At 52.3% G+C, this 18,797-nt stretch overlaps 2 protein-coding genes across 2 annotated transcripts in view; one reads left to right on the top strand and one right to left on the bottom strand.

Moving 5' to 3' along the window:
* LOC105283970 (mucin-19) overlaps positions 1–15,285 on the top strand; it is a 34,786-nt gene extending 19,501 nt beyond the window's left edge. Inside the window, exon 3 of the mRNA XM_011347133.2 lies at positions 11,353–15,285. Coding sequence (XP_011345435.2) covers positions 11,353–13,313 — 1,961 coding nt within the window. The 3' untranslated portion in view covers positions 13,314–15,285. The remainder of the gene's footprint in view (positions 1–11,352) is intronic.
* Positions 3,968–5,035, bottom strand: LOC105283969. The gene is made up of 2 exons (XM_011347131.3): positions 4,702–5,035; positions 3,968–4,541 (listed from the first exon to the last, which is right to left on the bottom strand). The coding sequence occupies exons 1-2, from the start codon at positions 4,813–4,815 to the stop codon at positions 4,254–4,256; spliced, it is 402 nt and encodes a 133-aa protein (XP_011345433.2). The 5' UTR covers positions 4,816–5,035; the 3' UTR covers positions 3,968–4,253.
* Positions 15,286–18,797: the final 3,512 nt, after the last annotated feature.

Raw genomic sequence — 18,797 nt, 5'->3', positions numbered from 1 at the left:
GGAGTTTCGCCGGCGCGCCGTGGAACGGTCATTGTGTAATTGGCTCAGCCCGCGAGGCACGCGGAGTCCGCCTGCCTCCCTCGCGCGAGCGCACGCACGCAAAATCGGAAACGCTCGAAATAAACCCGCGCTCCTTCTCGACGCTCGCACTCTGACGCACCTCACGCTCTTGCACTTGCTCCCGCTACGCTTGCTCGTCTCTACGCGATTGCCTGGTCGTCGAATTGACAAATCGTTCGCCCGTTAAGGGGATCCTGGAGTGGCCAGTGAACTCCGTCGCGGCGTCCGAATTACCGGCGGAATCGATGATTTTCCTGTATTTTCTTTTTATTCAATTCACAGAATGAAAAATCCTTTTCCACGATGAAAGCGCACACAATAATGTAATGTGAAAAGCAGGACTTAACTTTCCAAACGGAAAAAAATCACAATTTTTTATTCAGCCACGATTTCACAGGCATACGTAGGCACGAAATGATCACGAATCTTTCTGCACTAATTACTTTGACACTAGGCTTCTAAACTCGTTTCTAAAAGCTTCCTCCCCATATTCTTTCATTTTGTTCCGTCCTTGCGATTATCGAATTTTGGCCACACAAACTGCAAAACATTTATATTAAGAACATTAATGTACGAGGTGACGTCACAATAAGCCGATAATAAAACTGTAAATTTTGTTTGTCGTTTTTAACATAAAGTCGAGTTTCGCTCGGTATATTTCTTTGTATACTTTAATCGTGGAGAAGGATTTTTCATTCTATACAATCATTGAAGAGTAATTAGTACAGTAAGATCGACCAATTCCGCCGGTAATACAGACGACTCCAGGATCCCCTTAATTGCCGCCATCGATTTTTATTCGACTTTGCTACGTTGGGGGATGTCGAAGACGGTCAAACGTCCGTCGATGATAAAAGATTCGAATACGTTTCCCATCGAACTGTCCGATGCTCGAGTATGCGCGCGGTACTTCTCATGCTGATGATGTTCGCGAAAGGTTTTCCACGATGTTATCGAAATATCGCTGAAAAGATAGTGATCTCGAGGCACAGGCGTCTCTACACCTTGCGCGAAGCTGTTTTTGCTGTGACGTTGTAATCGGCCTCCTCGCGATTCATCGCTTGTGCGAACTCGGACGCCAGGTGTGGCCGCCGCCTTCCTCTACCTTCCTCGCGATGGGACGTGACAATCGATACGCCATTGGCGAACGAATGCCGCGCGGCTTAAAATGGCGTAGTTTGCATCATATCGATGCGACGTCGGACGTCGATTATCGTGGATACGTCGCATGGGCTGTATCTCTTTCACGCACATCCTCCGTCTCCCGTCCTCAGGTTGCACTACGCATCGCGATCTTGCCGGCGAAACTTTAGGAGGTCACGCGATTCATCGCGACCTTTCAATGCGTGATAATATTAGCTTCCCGAGAATTCAATAAGTTTCAATAAATTCTCTGAAGTTTCCGATGGGAACTTCTCATGTGGGAATTTGCACGCGCGCTAATAAAAAAATTCGCGGAATGGCAGCAGCGTTCCGCTTATCCACGGTTCTCGATATCAATCTTCTCGCCACTCAACCTTAAACCTTTCGTAGTTGAGAGATACGCTATGAAAGATCGATACATCCGCCGAGCTTGAATAATTTGCATCAATTTTGGTCGACCGGAGGAAATGAATGCGAGAAGAGCAGTCGGACCGGATATTGGAGGCCCGCAGTGGGGAGGTTCAAACGATCCATGATCGGAGCCGATCGTTTTCGCGACAAGAGCGCGAGAACAGGTGACGCACTTCGCGTGCGTTATCGAGGGGTAGGTGCGAGTTATTTTCGCGACCAGATTTTTCGGCATACGGCATTCGCTTGCTCGCCCGCTCGCGGTGCGGCCAAGCCAAGCCTTCGTCAAAGTTTACTTGGCTGCTCGCTCGTTGCTCGCCTGCCTCGCTTAACGTGCCTTTCCGTTTCTCTCCCCGGATCAGCGACGTAGCGGCGGAGCGGCGAACCCCGCTTCGACGTCGACGTGAGGACTCGCCATTACGCGTGACACCGAATTTTGTGGCGTCCAAATCTCCCTCACGCATTCGTTACGATTATCAATCTCGAGATTACGAGAAACGTTGGAGAGAATTCGAATCCTTCGATTTTCATCATTTTCGTTAAATGGTCCGACTCGTAAGTAGAAGACGAAATAAGGAGAGGGTACATGAAGTTACGTAAAGCACATAAAAAAGAGTCACATTTCTCGTAACAGCGCATCAGCCAAAGAAATCGCGGCGTTATCAGGATTCGAGGAAAAAAATGTCACGTCGCAACGCGACAACGACACATGTTATCGACTAATCGACGAACCCAGCGTCGCGCGAATAAGTCATTCATGTAGATAGTTCATTCACATAGCGACGATGGTAATCTAGACTTTTCCGAGAACGCCATTTCCAAGAAACGTCCGTGCGCGATGCGTGTCTCTCCTCTAATAACAATAACTACGTCATTTTTCCGGATATATACGTCGAATTCCTCGAACGGCCGGAATGCTGTTTGTTTAACACATGCGTTTCGCATTGTGCGCAACGTGCGCTGCACATCGAAAATGTCGCGGCCGAGCCGAGACTACCGGGAAGCGATAAGTCACGAAGTTTTTGGCCGTTCGCTCGGATTTCGTAGACGTTTCACCGGAAAGACGAAGAGATGACATTACACGCGGTGCCAAGCCGGCGCGCGCACGCGCACGTGTGCGCAGCACCGAGAATATGATCTCGCGAGACCGGTGTTCGTCTTTTAACAAAAGGTGCTTGCGTCGTCGCCGCTACGTCATCGAGGGAAAACTGAGTGGAACGTTTCCCTATAGACCCGTTCTCATTATTTTTAGACCTGGTTGGAATCCGGAAGGTCCGAGGGAGCACCCGTGTCAGCTGTTTTAATTGACCGCGCCCTTTTCTGCTAATTACAAACTCAAAGGAAGACTTCAATTGATCGTTATGTTATTCGTTGTCTTCAAATCAGCTTTGAACGTCATTCTCGAGTCGTGGGCACGAATTTTCCAATACGTCCTTGAGTACGGAAGTTGGTCTCGTTTGAGACGAATTAGCGCAACTCGAGTGACGACGATGGAATCTCCTAATTGGCACGTATCAATTAGAAACCTCCCGAAAACCGCTCCCAAACGGTGCGGGCTCGCGCTAGACGAACGTACGTCACTGCGTTCAAGCGCTGCGGATGTGTTAGATTGGCGGCAGGAGGGAGGCGGGGAGGACGGGAGAAAGGGAGGGAAGGGAAAAGATGTCGCGGGGCGAGGAAAGGGGGACGAGTGGGAGCGACGTGCCCGGTTGCGCGAGCGGCAGCGGGGAATGGAAGGAAGAGAGCGACAGAGAGAGAGAGAAAGGAGGAGAGAAAGATGGACACATCGAAAGAGGGAGGCGTCAGCAATACGGGCGGTGGTCGGACAGAGACGAGATGAATGAACGTGCGTATTTGCGCGCGCGCGCAAGACGGAGAAGGAGCGAGAGACTTGAGGAGAGAGAGGAGAATAGGGACAGGAACAGAAAGAGAAAGAGAGAAGGAGAGAGGTGGGCGCACGAATGAATGAATGGTGCACGACGAGGATGGAATTAATGAGTGGGATAAATATAGAATCGAGTAGCACGCCAGAATGAGACCATGCGCTATTTCCCCCTTTCTCCCACTTTCATCCTTTTTTTCTTTCCTCTCTCTCTCTCTCTCTCTCTCTCTCTCTCTTTTTCTTTCTCTCTGTGTCTCTCCCTCTTCATCTTCCTCTGCTCTCTTCTATTCGCGCCCTCTGTCGGCGCCGGTCCCTGCATGCTCCCGAGCTCGTCTCATTGCTCGCGCCACAGCTTGTCCATGCCTGTACGATCGTAAGATCGAAGCTGAAGATGCTTGGCAAGACCTGATCAGGCGGAAGAGTCTCGGTTCTCTCTCGGTATGGTTTTGTAATACCTAACAAATGTAAGACAAAATCTCGCGGGGTTGAATTTATTTCTAGAGTAAACTGATCTATTTGATCTATTTCATTACGATGTATAAGAGTTGCAATGTACGATCTTTCACTCATCACTTTGCCACTGTGGCGCATAATATAATAAAGCGGATTCTAATCCAAAAACAAGATGGCAGTCAAAGACTTGAGGAGAGGAGGCCTTCGATTGTTAATCTTGTTTTTGGGTTAGGATCTGGTTGTTACGCTACTCGCATCTATATATGATTTTTCTAAATTTTTCTGATATCGTATCGTGAATTGTGTTTTATTCCATTCGTTTTATCGTCCATGCAGAATCGTATGGCTGCGCGTTTTCTAAGTAAAAATGGCGACGGGCCTCCACTTGCGCGAGAACGTTTCGAGCAATCGTTTCCGTTGGCGTATCATGAAGCGATATATTCTCGAAACACCATGGCGGTCGCTGCAACGCAACGTCGGAACATGTCCACGATGTCGTCGCCGCGTCTCCCTTGCACATCCGTTCGATAACGCTGCCTGTATCGACAGTAGCTCTTATATTCGTGCCGAGCATTCTCACGGAGTACGGAAAGAGCTAAAAAAATGACGGAAAAACTGAACGACATCGACGATGATGTCGACTATGACAATGGCAGTGATGCTACCAAACAGCGATGTCTCCTGTCGCACCACTGCCACCATCATCACCACCACCACCACCACCACAACCATCTCTACAAGTAGTAACGACATACCATCACGCCAACAACACCACGCGCCACCATCACAACCATCACTACCACTACCATCATCATCATCATCATCATCATCGTCATCATCGTCATCTGCATTGCCAGCACCACGACCATCGCTTCTTCCGTTCGTCGGACGCGACCACGGCCGTCACTGTCGTACCGCGCCGACGCCGTGCGACGGCGCGGTGCCGTACGGCGGTGACGACGTAGGTAATGTTTTCATTCAATCCGAAGCTTCAATGAAAAGAGAGAGAGATAGCTTCCGTCCATTCATAAAAAGCTTCGTGTGCGTCGGCCGGCCGGAGAGCACGCGCGTTGCGCCACGTTGCCGCCAGATGGCGACGCCGTACCGTGTAGCGCGAACGCGTTTACAAGGGAGACCCTCTCTCCTCCCGGGAGCTGCTGCCTCCTTCCCGCCCGCCTGCCCCCCCATCTACCACCTCTTTTCACTTTTTCTCCTCCGTCCCCGCGTCGACTGTCGCCATTCATGGCTTCCTTCCCACCGTCTCTCTTCCTGTTTCCCCTCCCTCCGCCTACGTTTCGTCCCGCTGCCCCCGCGCCGTAACTCCCCTCCACCCCACCGCTCCGCTCCCCTACGGTCCTCTTGCCGTCGCTGCCCCGCTCACCCCCGCTGACGTGCCCCCCTTCTTGTGGCCGCCGCCTTTCCAGCTCGATTCGCTCGCGACGAACCCATTGTCAGTCGTTCGTCGACGGTCGTCGCGCGCGTCTCGCGTCGGTCTTTCTGTGTCTCCATCCCTCTCTATCTCGCTCGCTCGCCCGCTTACTCGCTCCTCTTCGGTGTCCAGCTGTTAGCTGCCTGATGAATTCCTTCTGACGGGAAGCCTCGCCCGTGTGTTCGTTGCTTTCGTGGTTCGAAAGTGCCGCTCTCCGTGCCCCAGGAATCCGCGAGCATTGCCGTAACGTCATCGGCGACGGGGGACTCGAACGTCCGTGCACATGGATATCCGTCCGCGTTCTGGGTGCGGGCGTAGCGCGAGACCCGTGACATTCCGCTTGCCGTAACGGAAGGCAGGAAACGGCGAGGATACGGCGGCAAGTGGAAGGCGGAGGGACCAACGAGAAGTGGACGAGTGGAATGAACGGGGGACGAAAGTGCGAGTAGCGGATCCTCGCGCTCCCGTCGGAGTGCTGGTGCTTCCACTCAGATCTCTCTCTCTTCCTCTCGAGGACGGCGGCTCGTCTCCGATGCCGTCGCCGTGCCAGGTTGAGAGAGAATGCGGGTTCGACCGTCGCCACGAAGCGGCAGCCCGAGTCCACGACGAGGGGGTCTCCGAGTGCATCTCCGTCTCCTCCGGAACGTTTCGTCGCGGGTGTTCGCGGGATCGTCGTCGTCGGCCCACGAACCGTCGCGGTCGCGCGTGAAAGCGCGTTCTGCTGTTCCCGACAAGTCTCGTCGGCCACGGCGGGACCCACGTTCTTTTCTGGCCGCCCGCTATAGTCCTATGAATTTTCAGTAAGTTCCCTCTCAGAGCGAAGCTCTCCGCGCTGAGGAAATCGGATCGCAACTGCGAGAAATTGCCGTTTCATAAAGATGGATTCTCACGTAAAACAAGACAATAAGAATTGGGATGAGAGAGCGCGTTCGCTCGTGTTTTCCGGTTCGCTTTTCGCTCGGCTCACTCTTTCCTTCGCGAACGATATTGCGTAAAACGATTCCGTGTCCGCTGCCGACGGCAATTTCCGAAAACGATTTCTCAGCAGTTGCGACTTGTTTCTTCGCCGCGTAGAGCCGAGAATGTATGTTAATCACGGCTACGCGACGAGTTTGTCGAATACGTTAATCACCACGTTTGACAGACTAGTCATGCTACAATCGATACGTCGACTTTATTAGGGTCATTACAAGATTTCCGGGCATCTAGGGCACTCTTTTTTTCCTCTCTCATTTTTCTCACGATTAATTCGTTATTGCTGCTTGTGGAACGGATGTACGTCCGCTGGTATCAAAGCCGCGGCCATAAGGCTCAGCACAGCGGTTGCCGAGCTGTGAAATCGATCTGAGATCAGACTTAATTAGCTAGACTTAGTTAGCTGGTTCAGTTTTTCCTGAAGCGTATACGGTTTTTGGATCAATAGCAATATTAATTTCGCTAGATATCAGTCAATCACTCTTTGCGGTTTTAAATTATGACCTCGCTTACGTCACGGACGTCGGTTAGAAAGAGAGAGAAAACGAGTCAATGAAAAATTATTAATCTAGCAAAATAATAATGTCAAGGTTGATCACGTGTTTGTTGACGGAATTTATAGATTTTCGCCGACGAAGCGATCAAGTATTGCGCTTCGGCGTGCATCGCTTCACGAAAAACTCTCGACGTATCGCGCGAGAGCGTGCACGACCCCGATTATAACACTGCGTTACGTATCGCGGGGCATAATCGGCGTGGTCTCGCGTATTCCGTGAGATCTCGACGCGAACGCGAGTTCCTTACGTGAGGAATTGCGCGCGCGCGCACGATTCAGCGAGCGAGTGACGTGCAAGGGGAAAGACGCGCATTATCGCCGCGCGTAATTGAAACTCGTTAGCGGATCATGCGGCGCGTACGAATCTGAAACCCACGGAGGAAACAGATAACGGGAGGAAGAGCGTATCCGGTCTTATCGCGGCTCGTTTCCGAACGGAATTAGAGGCCGCCGTATTAAACGCCGGGGATTCATGAGCTCGTATCAAAGGAGCCTTATAATACGCGCTGTTCCAGCGTCAGTCTCGGTCTCGATACTACAAATCGAGCGACTTGGCGCGCGACCGAGTCACGCATCAAAGTAAATCTCACGACGTCCCGAGTGTGTAAAAATTCGATTGAAGTCTAAAATTTCGAAATTATATTCTAAGAATTCTAAAAATGCGTCGCGCGAAATTGTACGTGTGAGATTTCCACTTTACACTTTACGGTGTACACTCTCGCTCGATTTTTATGTTTCGAGTCCTTGAAATTTTTTTAGACACATCCAAGGTTCGCTAGTCTTTGTACTTTTCTGAAATTAATAGGTACTCATTATTATTCGCGAGACCTTCAGTTCGCAAAATTCGCAGATAACATCGCTCCACGAATCATATATTATAATCTATTTTTTTAACTAGATTTTATATAGTTAACCACCCGGTAGTTTTACGTACGATTTATCGACACACAGTAAGCTTTCGTCAATAAATAATATTGCTGCTCGCGAATTATTCGTCGTGACCTATTTCGCTTGAGACCGGATAGTTTATCGCGTCTCTCACAGAGTTTTCGCGGATCTGCAAAGCCTCGCGATAACGTCACTCCATACGAATTATTATGGTTCACGGTCGAAGACGTTTCGTAGATATTCCGAAATTCTTTCCTCTTATCGGTGTGTGTAATTAAAACTTGTTAGTGCGACGGTTCGTTGATTGTACGTTGTATCTAGACCGCAGAGGAAACCGATATCGGAGGAAGGACTTATCCGGTCTTATCGTGGACGTTTCCGACTGGCGTTAAAAACTGTTTATGCCGCGTGTTAATGGTGTTAATTCGCGCGCGTGCATTCACGTAATATCACGCTTCTTGCCTCGCTCGTTCAGTTTTAACTTAGAGAATACTCCTCATGAATACCTATTAGCTTATGAATAACGTTTGCACGCGTTTAGATCACCGTCGCATTTAAATGTGTGAGTGCGATCTGTCATTAAATTAATTTTTCAGCAGAGAACAAGAATTCATTTATGTTAGTGAAGAAATAAAAAAATATATAATATATACGTAAATTGATAAGAAGGATCTTACAAAAATATCATTTAATAAACGTCGGCTTGATGACTTACGAGCTTATGAAGTCGTCACGTTTTTATTATGCCATTTTTTGCGCGCTACGTAATAATGTTCGCGCATTAACTCGATGGATGCGCAACACACGGATGTTGCATCGGACAATCATCTCTCACGTCGTCATCGATTCATTTATCGGGGCTTTTCTACGAACTCCTTTCGTTTTGCGTACGCGCAGCACGATTCACGATCGATTCTGCATTCATTTAATCGTTACCGGGAGAATGCGCTTGATCAATGTATCTACGATGGAATAGCTCGGATATATGCGCGCATGTCGGGGCTGCAAGAGAGAATTACGATCGAGCGCAGAGCGTACTGCCTTTCAAATCAACAGAACGTTTGAAAACTGTCCAAATAATAAATGCGAGTATTTCTCGATTATATCGTTCACCGGCAACGCACGCAAAATCTTCGGCAACGAATCGATACAAGCCAAACTATCTTTAACGACGTAAACAGTCGTACACGTAATGATACGTGACATTATAACATGCAAAATAAAATGTCAGTATCCTCTTCGCTAATATTTGCCTCGACGCCCACCATTCGCATATTTGTCTAAATTATATATACAAATCAAAATTAAATTATCTCTTCAAATCGCTTAATATAATATTAATAATATCATGCTTTTCAGGGCTTCAGGCGGCGCGAGTGAAATTATACACTCCAGTTAATTACGATATATTTATAATTACATATAATTACGGTATGTTTATAATTACATAGTATTACATAATTTAAAAACAGGCTAATACAATAAAATAATAAATATACGCGCCCACATCGGCGCGGGCCGATCGAGGCGCTTTTCACGCGATTACGACATCCCGAATGTGAAAGATTCAAGCGAGATCGTAACGGTGCCCTTCGATGTGTCGGCAGCGTCCCCGACGATCGCACGATCGAACGATCGTCCGCTCGGGGATCGCACAAATCGATCGCGCACCGGCCACTCTCTCGGCGCTCGCTCGCGAAACGCTCGTCTTATCTGCACGCGGCGCGGACGGACGACCGACCGGCGCGGAGCGGAGCGGCTAAAAGCTTTGACCTATGGCAGTCGGTCGACGATAGCCGGCCGCGCGCATTCCACTCCGCGAGCGCACCCTTTCCTGAATGGCCCGCCTGTTTCTCGGCGCGATCGCTTGACGCCGCGCCGCGAGCGACGAGCGAGAACTGCTGTTACTGCTGCTCCTTGTTGCTGCTGGTGTCGTCCAGCAGCTTTTGGCCACCGCGAGTGATGTAAGAATCCGAGGAGGAGCGCGAATCGCGCGGCGCAACGCGTTTCGAGAGAGAGGGTCCTTTCGACAATCGAGATCGCTATCCGCAATCCGCGTTCTTAAGACGAGGCAAGGACTCGCGGCCGCGGTTCGTTGGGTTCTTTCGCCTCGCCTTGAGGAAGGTGGATCTCGTCCCCGATACGATTTTATTCGTAACGTGACCACGCGGAGGTGCAATCGCGATATGCGCGACAGCACGATGTGATGAAAAAAGTAAGATGAACAAGCAATCCGTGCGCGTGTGCAAACGCTATCGAATGGAAAAAGTATTCTCTCAGAAAATTCTTCGATTCTTCTCGATTTCCTCGCGAGTTGATCGTCCGCTCATGCGTACCTCATTGCCGCGATAAGGCGCGTCTGGAGAGGCTACAAAACTACACGGCTAACGTAAATAAGAGACGTTAAGTCCGATTCATCGGATAGCGGGAACGAGTGCTCCGATTTCGAGCGAGATCAATGCAATCGTGTCGAGCTGGGAGCGTACGCGCGCGCGCGCGCGCCGACACCGCGAGGGGACCACGAAGTGGAGCGACCGATAAAGCGCGGTCGAAGGAGCCGCGTCCACGATTAATGATCTCGATATACGCGTGATTCTCGGAACGCGTGTAACGATCGAACGCCGCTTTGAAAGTTGATCGCGCCGAGAGAGACTTTTAGTTTCGGGTCACATCCTTCCGTCCCTCCTCCTCCTCCACCCTTGCGGTCGTTCTATTCTTCAATTAACTTCAGGATCACTTCAGGACTGAAGTGAATAAGCGATCGTGTACGTTCTTTCCATTATCGTAAAATCCGTATTGGACTACGAGCGGAGCTCGGGATTTCGATCTCTGATACAGGCTCTAGACGGATGCAAAATTCTTGATAACTTTTTTCTTCTTTTATGTTCGTTGAAATTTCTGCCTGCTCGGAAAACGCAAAAGTCTTACGAGGCGATTTTAGTTGTGACGCGACACCGCGTTCGCTCGCAAATCAAATCAGCTTCAACGCGTGCAACTTTAATCGAGGTAAAAGCGCGCTGTACGCGTGCCGAGGACGCGATCGGTCGCGCACGAACGAGGCTTTCTCGGTTCTTCCACATCGTGGGCGCCGCGAGTGGGCCGGTGACCACCGAATCGAGAATTCCGCGGCCTACTCGCGTACCGCGCTCGCCCACGTAGAAACCGAACCGCTCTTCGTGACCGCGTAGGTGCTGACCCGACGCCTCGCCATATCCCGTCGTCACTCGTTTGGGCATTCACGATCCCTTCGGTTTTCGGGAGCATCTAGCGAGACTTGATTTGCGCAATCTTTTGCCCAATAAGATCAGAACTCCTTCATTGAGTTCCCAATTCTAAAAATTCCTTGTGACATTGCCGACATCTGGAAAGCATATTTCGTTAAAAAGATGTATCCAGGAGTGAAACTAAACGACTGTTTCTGAAGATAGTTTCTAAAAAGTGACTAAAGAGATATTTGTTAGTTTTTCAAGATGTAGAAGGAAGCAATAGATAGTTAGCTCGTATAACTGATCGCATCAAACGAGAGTAACACAATGCCTTTGGTCGCTGTGCTTTCAGGTGGGGATGAAGCGCGTATCGCGAGGGCGAGAGGAAGCGGACGCGGAGCATTACCGAGCCCCATCCTCGCTAATGGAACGCCCTCGTCGAGAGTGCCACCACCTCGCGCGGGCTGGGCAGTGCGGATTACTACCGAGGCGACACTTACCTCGACGTCAAGTCAGCGTCCATCGATTCCAGGTACACCGTCGACGGTCGCCGTCGAACGATGGGCTAGCGAGCGGACGGCACCGGTTTGGACGGGTCGTGCCGCAGCATCGTTATCACCCTCGTCATCATCAGCAGCAGCAGCAGCAACAGCAACGGTTGCAAACGCAGGAGGATCGTTCTCCGCAGCGGATCGAGCAGCCAGAGGACCAGCAACCAGCGTCGCTGGTATCCGTCTCGAGCGTCGTTGGATCGAGGATAGGCAGGAGCTGGAGGCGACGAAGAAGGTGGAGCATCGTCCGCAGCAGCAGTGTCGTCCGGAGACGCCAGGGACGTACAGCGTCCCGGGAGCAGCAGGTCGTCCGGATCATCTGAGTGGTCGGCCGATGTTGCGTAACAATGCGATTCCGCCGCTCACGCGGCCACCTCCCTCGCGCGCGAACATTGCCGGCGTCTTTACCGTCGGTAACGAGGACTGCATCGGCGTCGTCGGCGAGGACGCGGATCGTTCGCGTCTGGTCTCCGCAGAGACACGCGTGCACGATCATAGCCGGCCGTTCCCGCCACCGCGGTTACCCCTCGTGCACGTGACGGCGTCGGTACCCTCCGTGCCGCCGCCGCCACCGCCCCCGCCGGTGTCGCAGTTGGGTGTGATAACGACGGCGCCGGTACCCGGGACGCCGCCGGCGTCCCGGACAGCGCCTCTCACCATGCCGCTGACTCCGCTATCGAGTTCCTTCCGGAGCAGGCCGTCCCTGCGTCGTCCGCAGAACGTTGAGACGTCGTCGAGCGACGCGAATTCCAGGAGCCTGCTGTCGCCGTCGTCCGCGGACACGATAACGACGGCAACGACGACGATACCGTCGTCGCCCAGGAGTCCGGTCGGCGAGGTGAGCCTTGCCACGCCGCGACCGGACGGCGAGAGGACCATCAACGAGTACGTCGAGGCGCCGTTCAAGCACTCGCGCTGCGGCCAGGAACGACGCCTCGACGCCGAGAGCAAGACCGCCGGTGACTGTCCGAAGGCGGAGAGAAGGCACCACCATCACCATCATCGTCATCATCGGGGCCATGAGGATACCACGGTGGTGCCAACGCATCGAGCGCGTGGTCGCGCGAGAGGGCCGAGTCTACGCGTGTTCAGTAGCAGCGCGACGACCGGCGCCGGCCCCGTCGCCACGTCGGCGAGCGCGGCGGCCGCGAATGCCGTCACCAAGCAGCCGGTATCTTTCACCAAGGAGCCAGCCAACACCCTCGGCACGAGGACCGGCTACGATCCAGCTGGCCTGTCGATCATATGCGACTTTTGCGGCAGATGCCGATGCGAGTCGTGCCGGGAGCCGCCACCGTTGCCGAGCAAGTGGCTCTGCGACAACGCGTGCCTCTGCTCGGCCGAGACCATCCTGGACTACGCGTCCTGCCTGTGCTGCGTAAAGGGACTCTTCTATCATTGCGTGGACGGCGGTAGCGGTGGCGGCGTCGTCGCCAGCGGCATAGACGGGGAGACCGCCGCGATGAGCTGCGCGGACGAGCCGTGCTCCTGCACCGGCAATCGCACGGCATCGAGATGGGCCTGCTTGAGCGCCCTGACCCTCATGATGCCCTGTCTGTTGTGCTACTGGCCGCTCCGCGGTTGCGTCACCCTCTGCGAGGCGTGTTACGCGCGTCATGCCGCGCAAGGCTGCCGGTGCAATCCAAACGCGGCTGCGATCGGCGGCGCCGGCAGCGGCAGGCATCACCCGATCGCCAACGACATCGGAGACTCGAGGGACCCGGAAAAGAGGCTGCTGGACCCGGTGACGCCGGAACTCTGAGCAAGGAGTCCTACCTGTACGAAGAGGAGAGACACCGCGCGCCCTTCACGTCGTGTCGACCACCAGAAAGAAGGTTTTCTGGGCCAGTCGAGGGACAAGCGCAAGATCCCTGCTCTGATGGACGTGTCGGATGGTGCGCGCGGACGCGCGTGGCTTGGAGGGAGCAAAAGTGAATCGCATCGAGTACAAGAGTTGCATTTAAGTCGAGGTGGGACGATATCGGATCTTGACGAACCTGTACGTTTGACGTCGCGAATGTCTTTATTTATTATTCTTCCATGAACGAAGAGAAGAGCACGTGTGTACGCGCGTACGTATGGCGCGGAGGATGGCCCATGTGGCAGAGAATGAAAAACTGTGCGCGCGTCCGTCTGTCTGTCGCGTGAGTGCGAATGTGCGTGTGTGATACGTATGTTAACGAATGGACGTTTGCGTGTACGTGTGCACGTGTCGCGTTTGCATGCGCGTTTGTTTGACGAACGGCGGAGAGGAGCGAGGTACGCGAGCCAAAGCGTATCGTCCAGACATACCACTTACGCGCATAGATAACTCTATACATAAAGAATTGTGTACGCATTGTACGCGTATGCCGCGCGTACGCATCACGCGCCGAGCGAAATCGAGCGAACGGTAATATATCGGGGTCTGGGGAGGGGGGAGGGGGGCATCACACAGATACACAGAGTAAATAAAGAAACTAAAAAGTATATATTATATATATATAAATATATAAATATTATATATATATATATAGATAGATAGAAATGTATATTGTATATTACATTTGTATAAAGAATAAACTTTTCTACGGTTAATTTATTTGCGGCTGTAACGCTAAGTGTATGGTTCATGATAAGAGCGGGAGACAGACGATTGGTGGAACAAGTCGGAGGGGAGGGGGAGGTCGAAAAATTGTACCAATGATACGTGCGCATGGACCAATATGGCCGCTGGATGAAGCTCGCTGGCGTGACAAATTTTCCGGTTGAATGAAATTGGAATCAGAGGAAGGAAGAAAGAGAGAGAGAGAGAGAGAGAGGGAGGGAGAAAGAAAAAGAGAAAAAAAAGAGATGGAGAGTCGGAATGCCAATTTTTGTGTTATACGCAATATTCGTAACATTTATAAATAGTGGCATTCGGGGGAGGGGAGGGGGTGGAGAGAATGCGTTGCGCGTGGAAGCCATATTGCACGAGCGTTTCGTGAGCAGAGCAATGGGAAAGGGGAGGGGATCACGCGCGCGGATCATCGCGAGAGGTCTCGCGTTTCCATTTCGTTAATGTTTTATCCAGTATTATCTAGTCCTGCGAGCGCTCTTTTTATCTCAGTTAAGCGTTTGTTTTCTAGGAACGGGCCATGCGGCGTGCACGCGTGGGAGTGGAGACGCGAGAAAGGGGGAGCTCGCCGCCCCCGGTGATCTCGCTCGCTATAAATAGAGACTCAAGATCGGTAACGTCGCGGACAAACTCGCACTCGCTTTTCCCGCCGGTCCCGGCGGATCGTGAACTCTCTCTCTCTCTCTCTCTCTTTCTCTCCATTTCTCTCTTTCTCTCTCTCCGCCGCTCCCTTCTCGAGCAGTACCAAGTGCAGGTCTTAACACCAGAATCTCTACGAAATTTCAAACTTCAAAGTCATCGATCATATCGCTTTTCCTTTTTTGCGCATTCGCAAGAATGCAAGCGCGATAATTGGATTCTCGTGTTAAACGCGTTGATCGACCGAAAGAAATCTGTCGCGATCCACAGCGGTGGCAATCGGTCAGTCGATCAAAGTGGCAGGGTCGCGTAACTTGCGTGGTTTTGGCATTTCGGTGCGAGGCGTGGGTGAGCGATCGTGTGCGAGCGAATGGGCGAACGTAACTGGGCCGATCGCATAGGTGAGTAATCACGAGTGGACGAAGATGGATCGAGTAGCGATGTCGTGCGGACAGGTGCGGGTTGGTTGCGAGGATGGTTTGCTTGATGTAATCCGAGAGAGAGAGAGAGAGAGAGAGAGGGAAATAGTAGTACCCGATCGAGACACCATTGTGCGGAGAGCAACGATATCTCGAAATCACACGTACAGCCGATAGCGAGTAATTTCAACGCGGAACGCACGAAAACGAGCAAAGAACCTTTTGGAATCATTCACGAACGCGCGCCCGCGCGCGCGTTTTCTGTCCCGGAAAATGGTTCAGCACTTTTTCTCTCTCTCTTCCGCTTTCTCGCGACGGCTCGCTCGCCCTTCTCGCGAAGGGCGGACTACTGGGACAACGGGGATAAAAAGAGCGTAGACGCACGACGGCGGGGCGGGGGGGAGGGGGGGGGGAGAAAGCACGAAAATAGCGTTATGGCCTGACGGTGCGAGCGTGGTTGGACGGCGTGAAAAAAAACAGAGGCGTAACGAGGTTTTTAATGTAAGACGAGAGTGCGACGGGAGGAGGGGGAGGGGGTGTAACGAGAGAACACCGAATCGCGTAACGTCGAAGCGAGGGTTGGCCCCTGTCCTCTCGATACCCGTTCGACGACGGCGGGGCCCTTCCGATCTCCAGGCGTGCGCTCCTCATTCAAGTCGGCGCGCGCGAACGGACGAACGACCTTCGATCGATATCGATTCGACGGAGCGGGTGTCTGAAAGACGTCCGAGGGATGTCCGATGTTTCGACGAATCTTCGAGTCCCCTCAATCTCCGATCTTAACTAATCGCGTTCGCGTTGATCGATCTCTCGCTTCTTTCCGACACTCGCTCCGAGGTCATCGCGTCGAGTTGTTCCCGAGCGAGTCCGCGCCCGTCCACGGTTCCAAACGAGCTCTCGAACGGATTCCTAGCGCGGCAGAAGTTAATTGTTCGTCGTACGAAACGGGGGGTGGGGGGGAGGGTCGAGCGCGCCCGCGCGCCGCTTGCGAAATCGACGACGGCGATATTCTATCCCGCGCGCGGGCTTTTTTACACGCGCGTCAGTCGCGAGATTAGCGCGATTTGTGCGCTCGACCCGACTCGAAACCGCGCGCGGGCCTGGACGTGGACGTTCGCCGAGGACAATGCGATTGCGCGCAGCCGAGCCGAGAGCCAGCGGAGGCGCGAAAGGACAGCGAAGGCGTGAATGGAACGCGGGCGCGAGAGTGTGTGCTTCTTGATGCGTACGTGCGTCGTGTGTGTGCGCGCGTACGCGCGCACGCGGGTGTGCCCGCGAAAGAAAACAAGTTTTTATTAAGATTAAGCGATATACGATCTGTATATGTCTTGTAAATATATATATATATATACACATATATATATACACATACATATATATATATACATGCATAGACTATGTATATATTTGTGCATTTATATACTCGGCACGTTCACAGAAATCTTGAAGTGGTTCAACCGTTCCGACGATCCCCGATCCTTCCTACCGCGATCATCCTGCATTCTCGCGTTTATATAATCTATAATGAATTGCGTTTGCACGTGTAGAGCTCGAGCTCGAACGAGATTAAATTTGATTCAACCTTCTCGAGACGCGATGACTCGCTTGATAATTCAGTGAATGAACGAGAGATAACGGTAACGATTTTTTTACCTATGCAAGAATTTCGTTCGAATTGGCAAGGTGCATTCTGTGCCAATGCTAATCGTCATTGGCTGAATTCTCTTATCTCCCGTGCCCATGTCGAGCGAACCGTACAACAATCGTACAATAATCATCATCGAGTTTAGCTTCCGAGCTGCGCGCAGCTAAATAATAATCTCTTGTCGCGTGAAATTCGAACACGAGTCATCTCCAGTTGCGCCTCGCGTTTTTATCACGTCACTGACACCTTCGCGTGTGTGGCCAGTCTTGTTTCTACGTATTCAAAAGTCTACACAATGAACGACGACTTCGCGCTACTCTGCATTTTGCAGGGCTAGGCAACTTCGAAGCCTTCAGTTTCGAGAGAGAAGAGGCAATCGATCATCGTGGAGAACCGCAGAACAGCTCGGCTCAACAAGATGGAGGGAAGGTGGGTGTCGATTGACCACGGTCACGATTGGACGCAGCCAATAAAATTAGTCAAATTTAACCTACCCCAACCGACGAGACTGAGCAATTTGTTTGGCTGTGTCCAATTGCAACGTGGTCAGATGGGACGCTCGCTGAAGGGAGGCGGGAGGACTCTGACTAGATCGCAGGGCTGCTGCTCCACCGCTGGACGCTCGTTCCATTTACTCTTTCCGGCTTTTGGGGAGACCGACGCGTGTATTACGTGCTACGGATCAGGAGCGTGTCTCTCCCCGAGTGTCTTTCGTTAATGAAGCGAGTGCGTGGCGAGCGCTCGGGAGAGTCCGCTTCCGCGTATTTGCCTCGCGCGGCCGAACGATCGACAGGGCGATCGTTACCAAGAGGTCCCGGATCGTCATTAGCGGGCGATTGAATGCGGCACGGCGCGCCGGCGAAGGAAGCGAACGGATGTAAGCCCGTTAGTCCGGCGCGCGCGTGCACGCGCGCGCACACGCACGAGATGCACAGCGCTGCCTCTGTAATATTCGTTGCAGCCGCGAGTCTCCGCGCGACGAGGGATAAAATCGAGATAGCGATTACGCCGAGAGAGGTGTTAACGACGCGATTATAATACCCCTTATGCCGCGCACGTACGCAGGTGGGCGTAATTAATAATTATCCTAAGCGCGCGACAAACTCGAGAGACGAGAGACACTCGTGTACCTCTCAAGTCCCTCCTATCGCCAAGGGAATGGCCGCTTCCTCGATCGGGAGCAGCAGCGGATGTTCCTCGCAGAGAGAACCTGGAGGATCCCTTTCTCTCGCGAAATTTCATCTTCTCGCGATAAAAATGAGTTCACAACTCTGATGGATAAAAAAATGGGTGATGGATGGATTTTATTATCTTAAAAAAAAAATGTTTTATTCTCTCTTTTTTAAAGTAAAGTTGCGTTTGGACGATTAATAGCGCTCGACGTGCTGTAAGACGGGAGTCAGCATTCTTGTTGGGCGAGGAAGCATTATCTCCGGTAACCTCCTTCCCGGGTACCCCTCCGACCGACGACGGGGCACGCAGGTGCAGCGCGTACGCTCGGAGTTATCTTACCGGAGGCACGGCCGAGCAACGAATTCGTTAACGAAAATCGAGGAACACGTCCCATCCGGCGTCTGTTTCTCCCGTTCGTGACCGATTTGTGACGCCGCGCGTTAATCGAGACGGAGAGAGGAGGGAGGGAGGAAGGGGGCGTGGAAAGGTCCGGACGCGCGCGACGAGCCGAAAATAAGAAGAGAGCGAAGTGGCCGGCTGGTCCAGTGGTGTCATGTGACCGGAAGTGGCATTCCTTCCTCGCCTCCCCCCAGTCGTCGTCCACCATCGCCCCGTCTTCCACGAAGCCTCGTGGAGCCTGTACCAGGGCCTCCCTCTTCCGTCTCCCCTCCTGCCCTCCCTCCACCCCGCACCGCGCCCCCTTGCTTGTCCCTCACTGTGAGCTGTTACTTATCCCTTCCTCCACGCTCGAAGGAACGCAAGCAACAACGGAAG

This window comes from Ooceraea biroi, chromosome 1 (assembly GCF_003672135.1).
Source record: "Ooceraea biroi isolate clonal line C1 chromosome 1, Obir_v5.4, whole genome shotgun sequence".
NCBI classification, from domain to species: Eukaryota; Metazoa; Arthropoda; class Insecta; order Hymenoptera; family Formicidae; genus Ooceraea; species Ooceraea biroi.
The sequence above is the reverse complement of the archived record's forward strand: the minus strand, read 5'-3'. Positions and strand labels throughout refer to the sequence as shown.

Coding starts and splice junctions, on each gene's coding strand:
- LOC105283969 (XM_011347131.3), bottom strand. CDS start 4,815: ATGGTCGTGGTGCTGGCAATGCAGATGACGATGATGACGATGATGATG. Junction 4,542..4,701: donor GTGGTGTTGTTGGCGTGATG/GTATGTCGTTAC, acceptor TCATTTTTTTAG/CTCTTTCCGTACTCCGTGAG.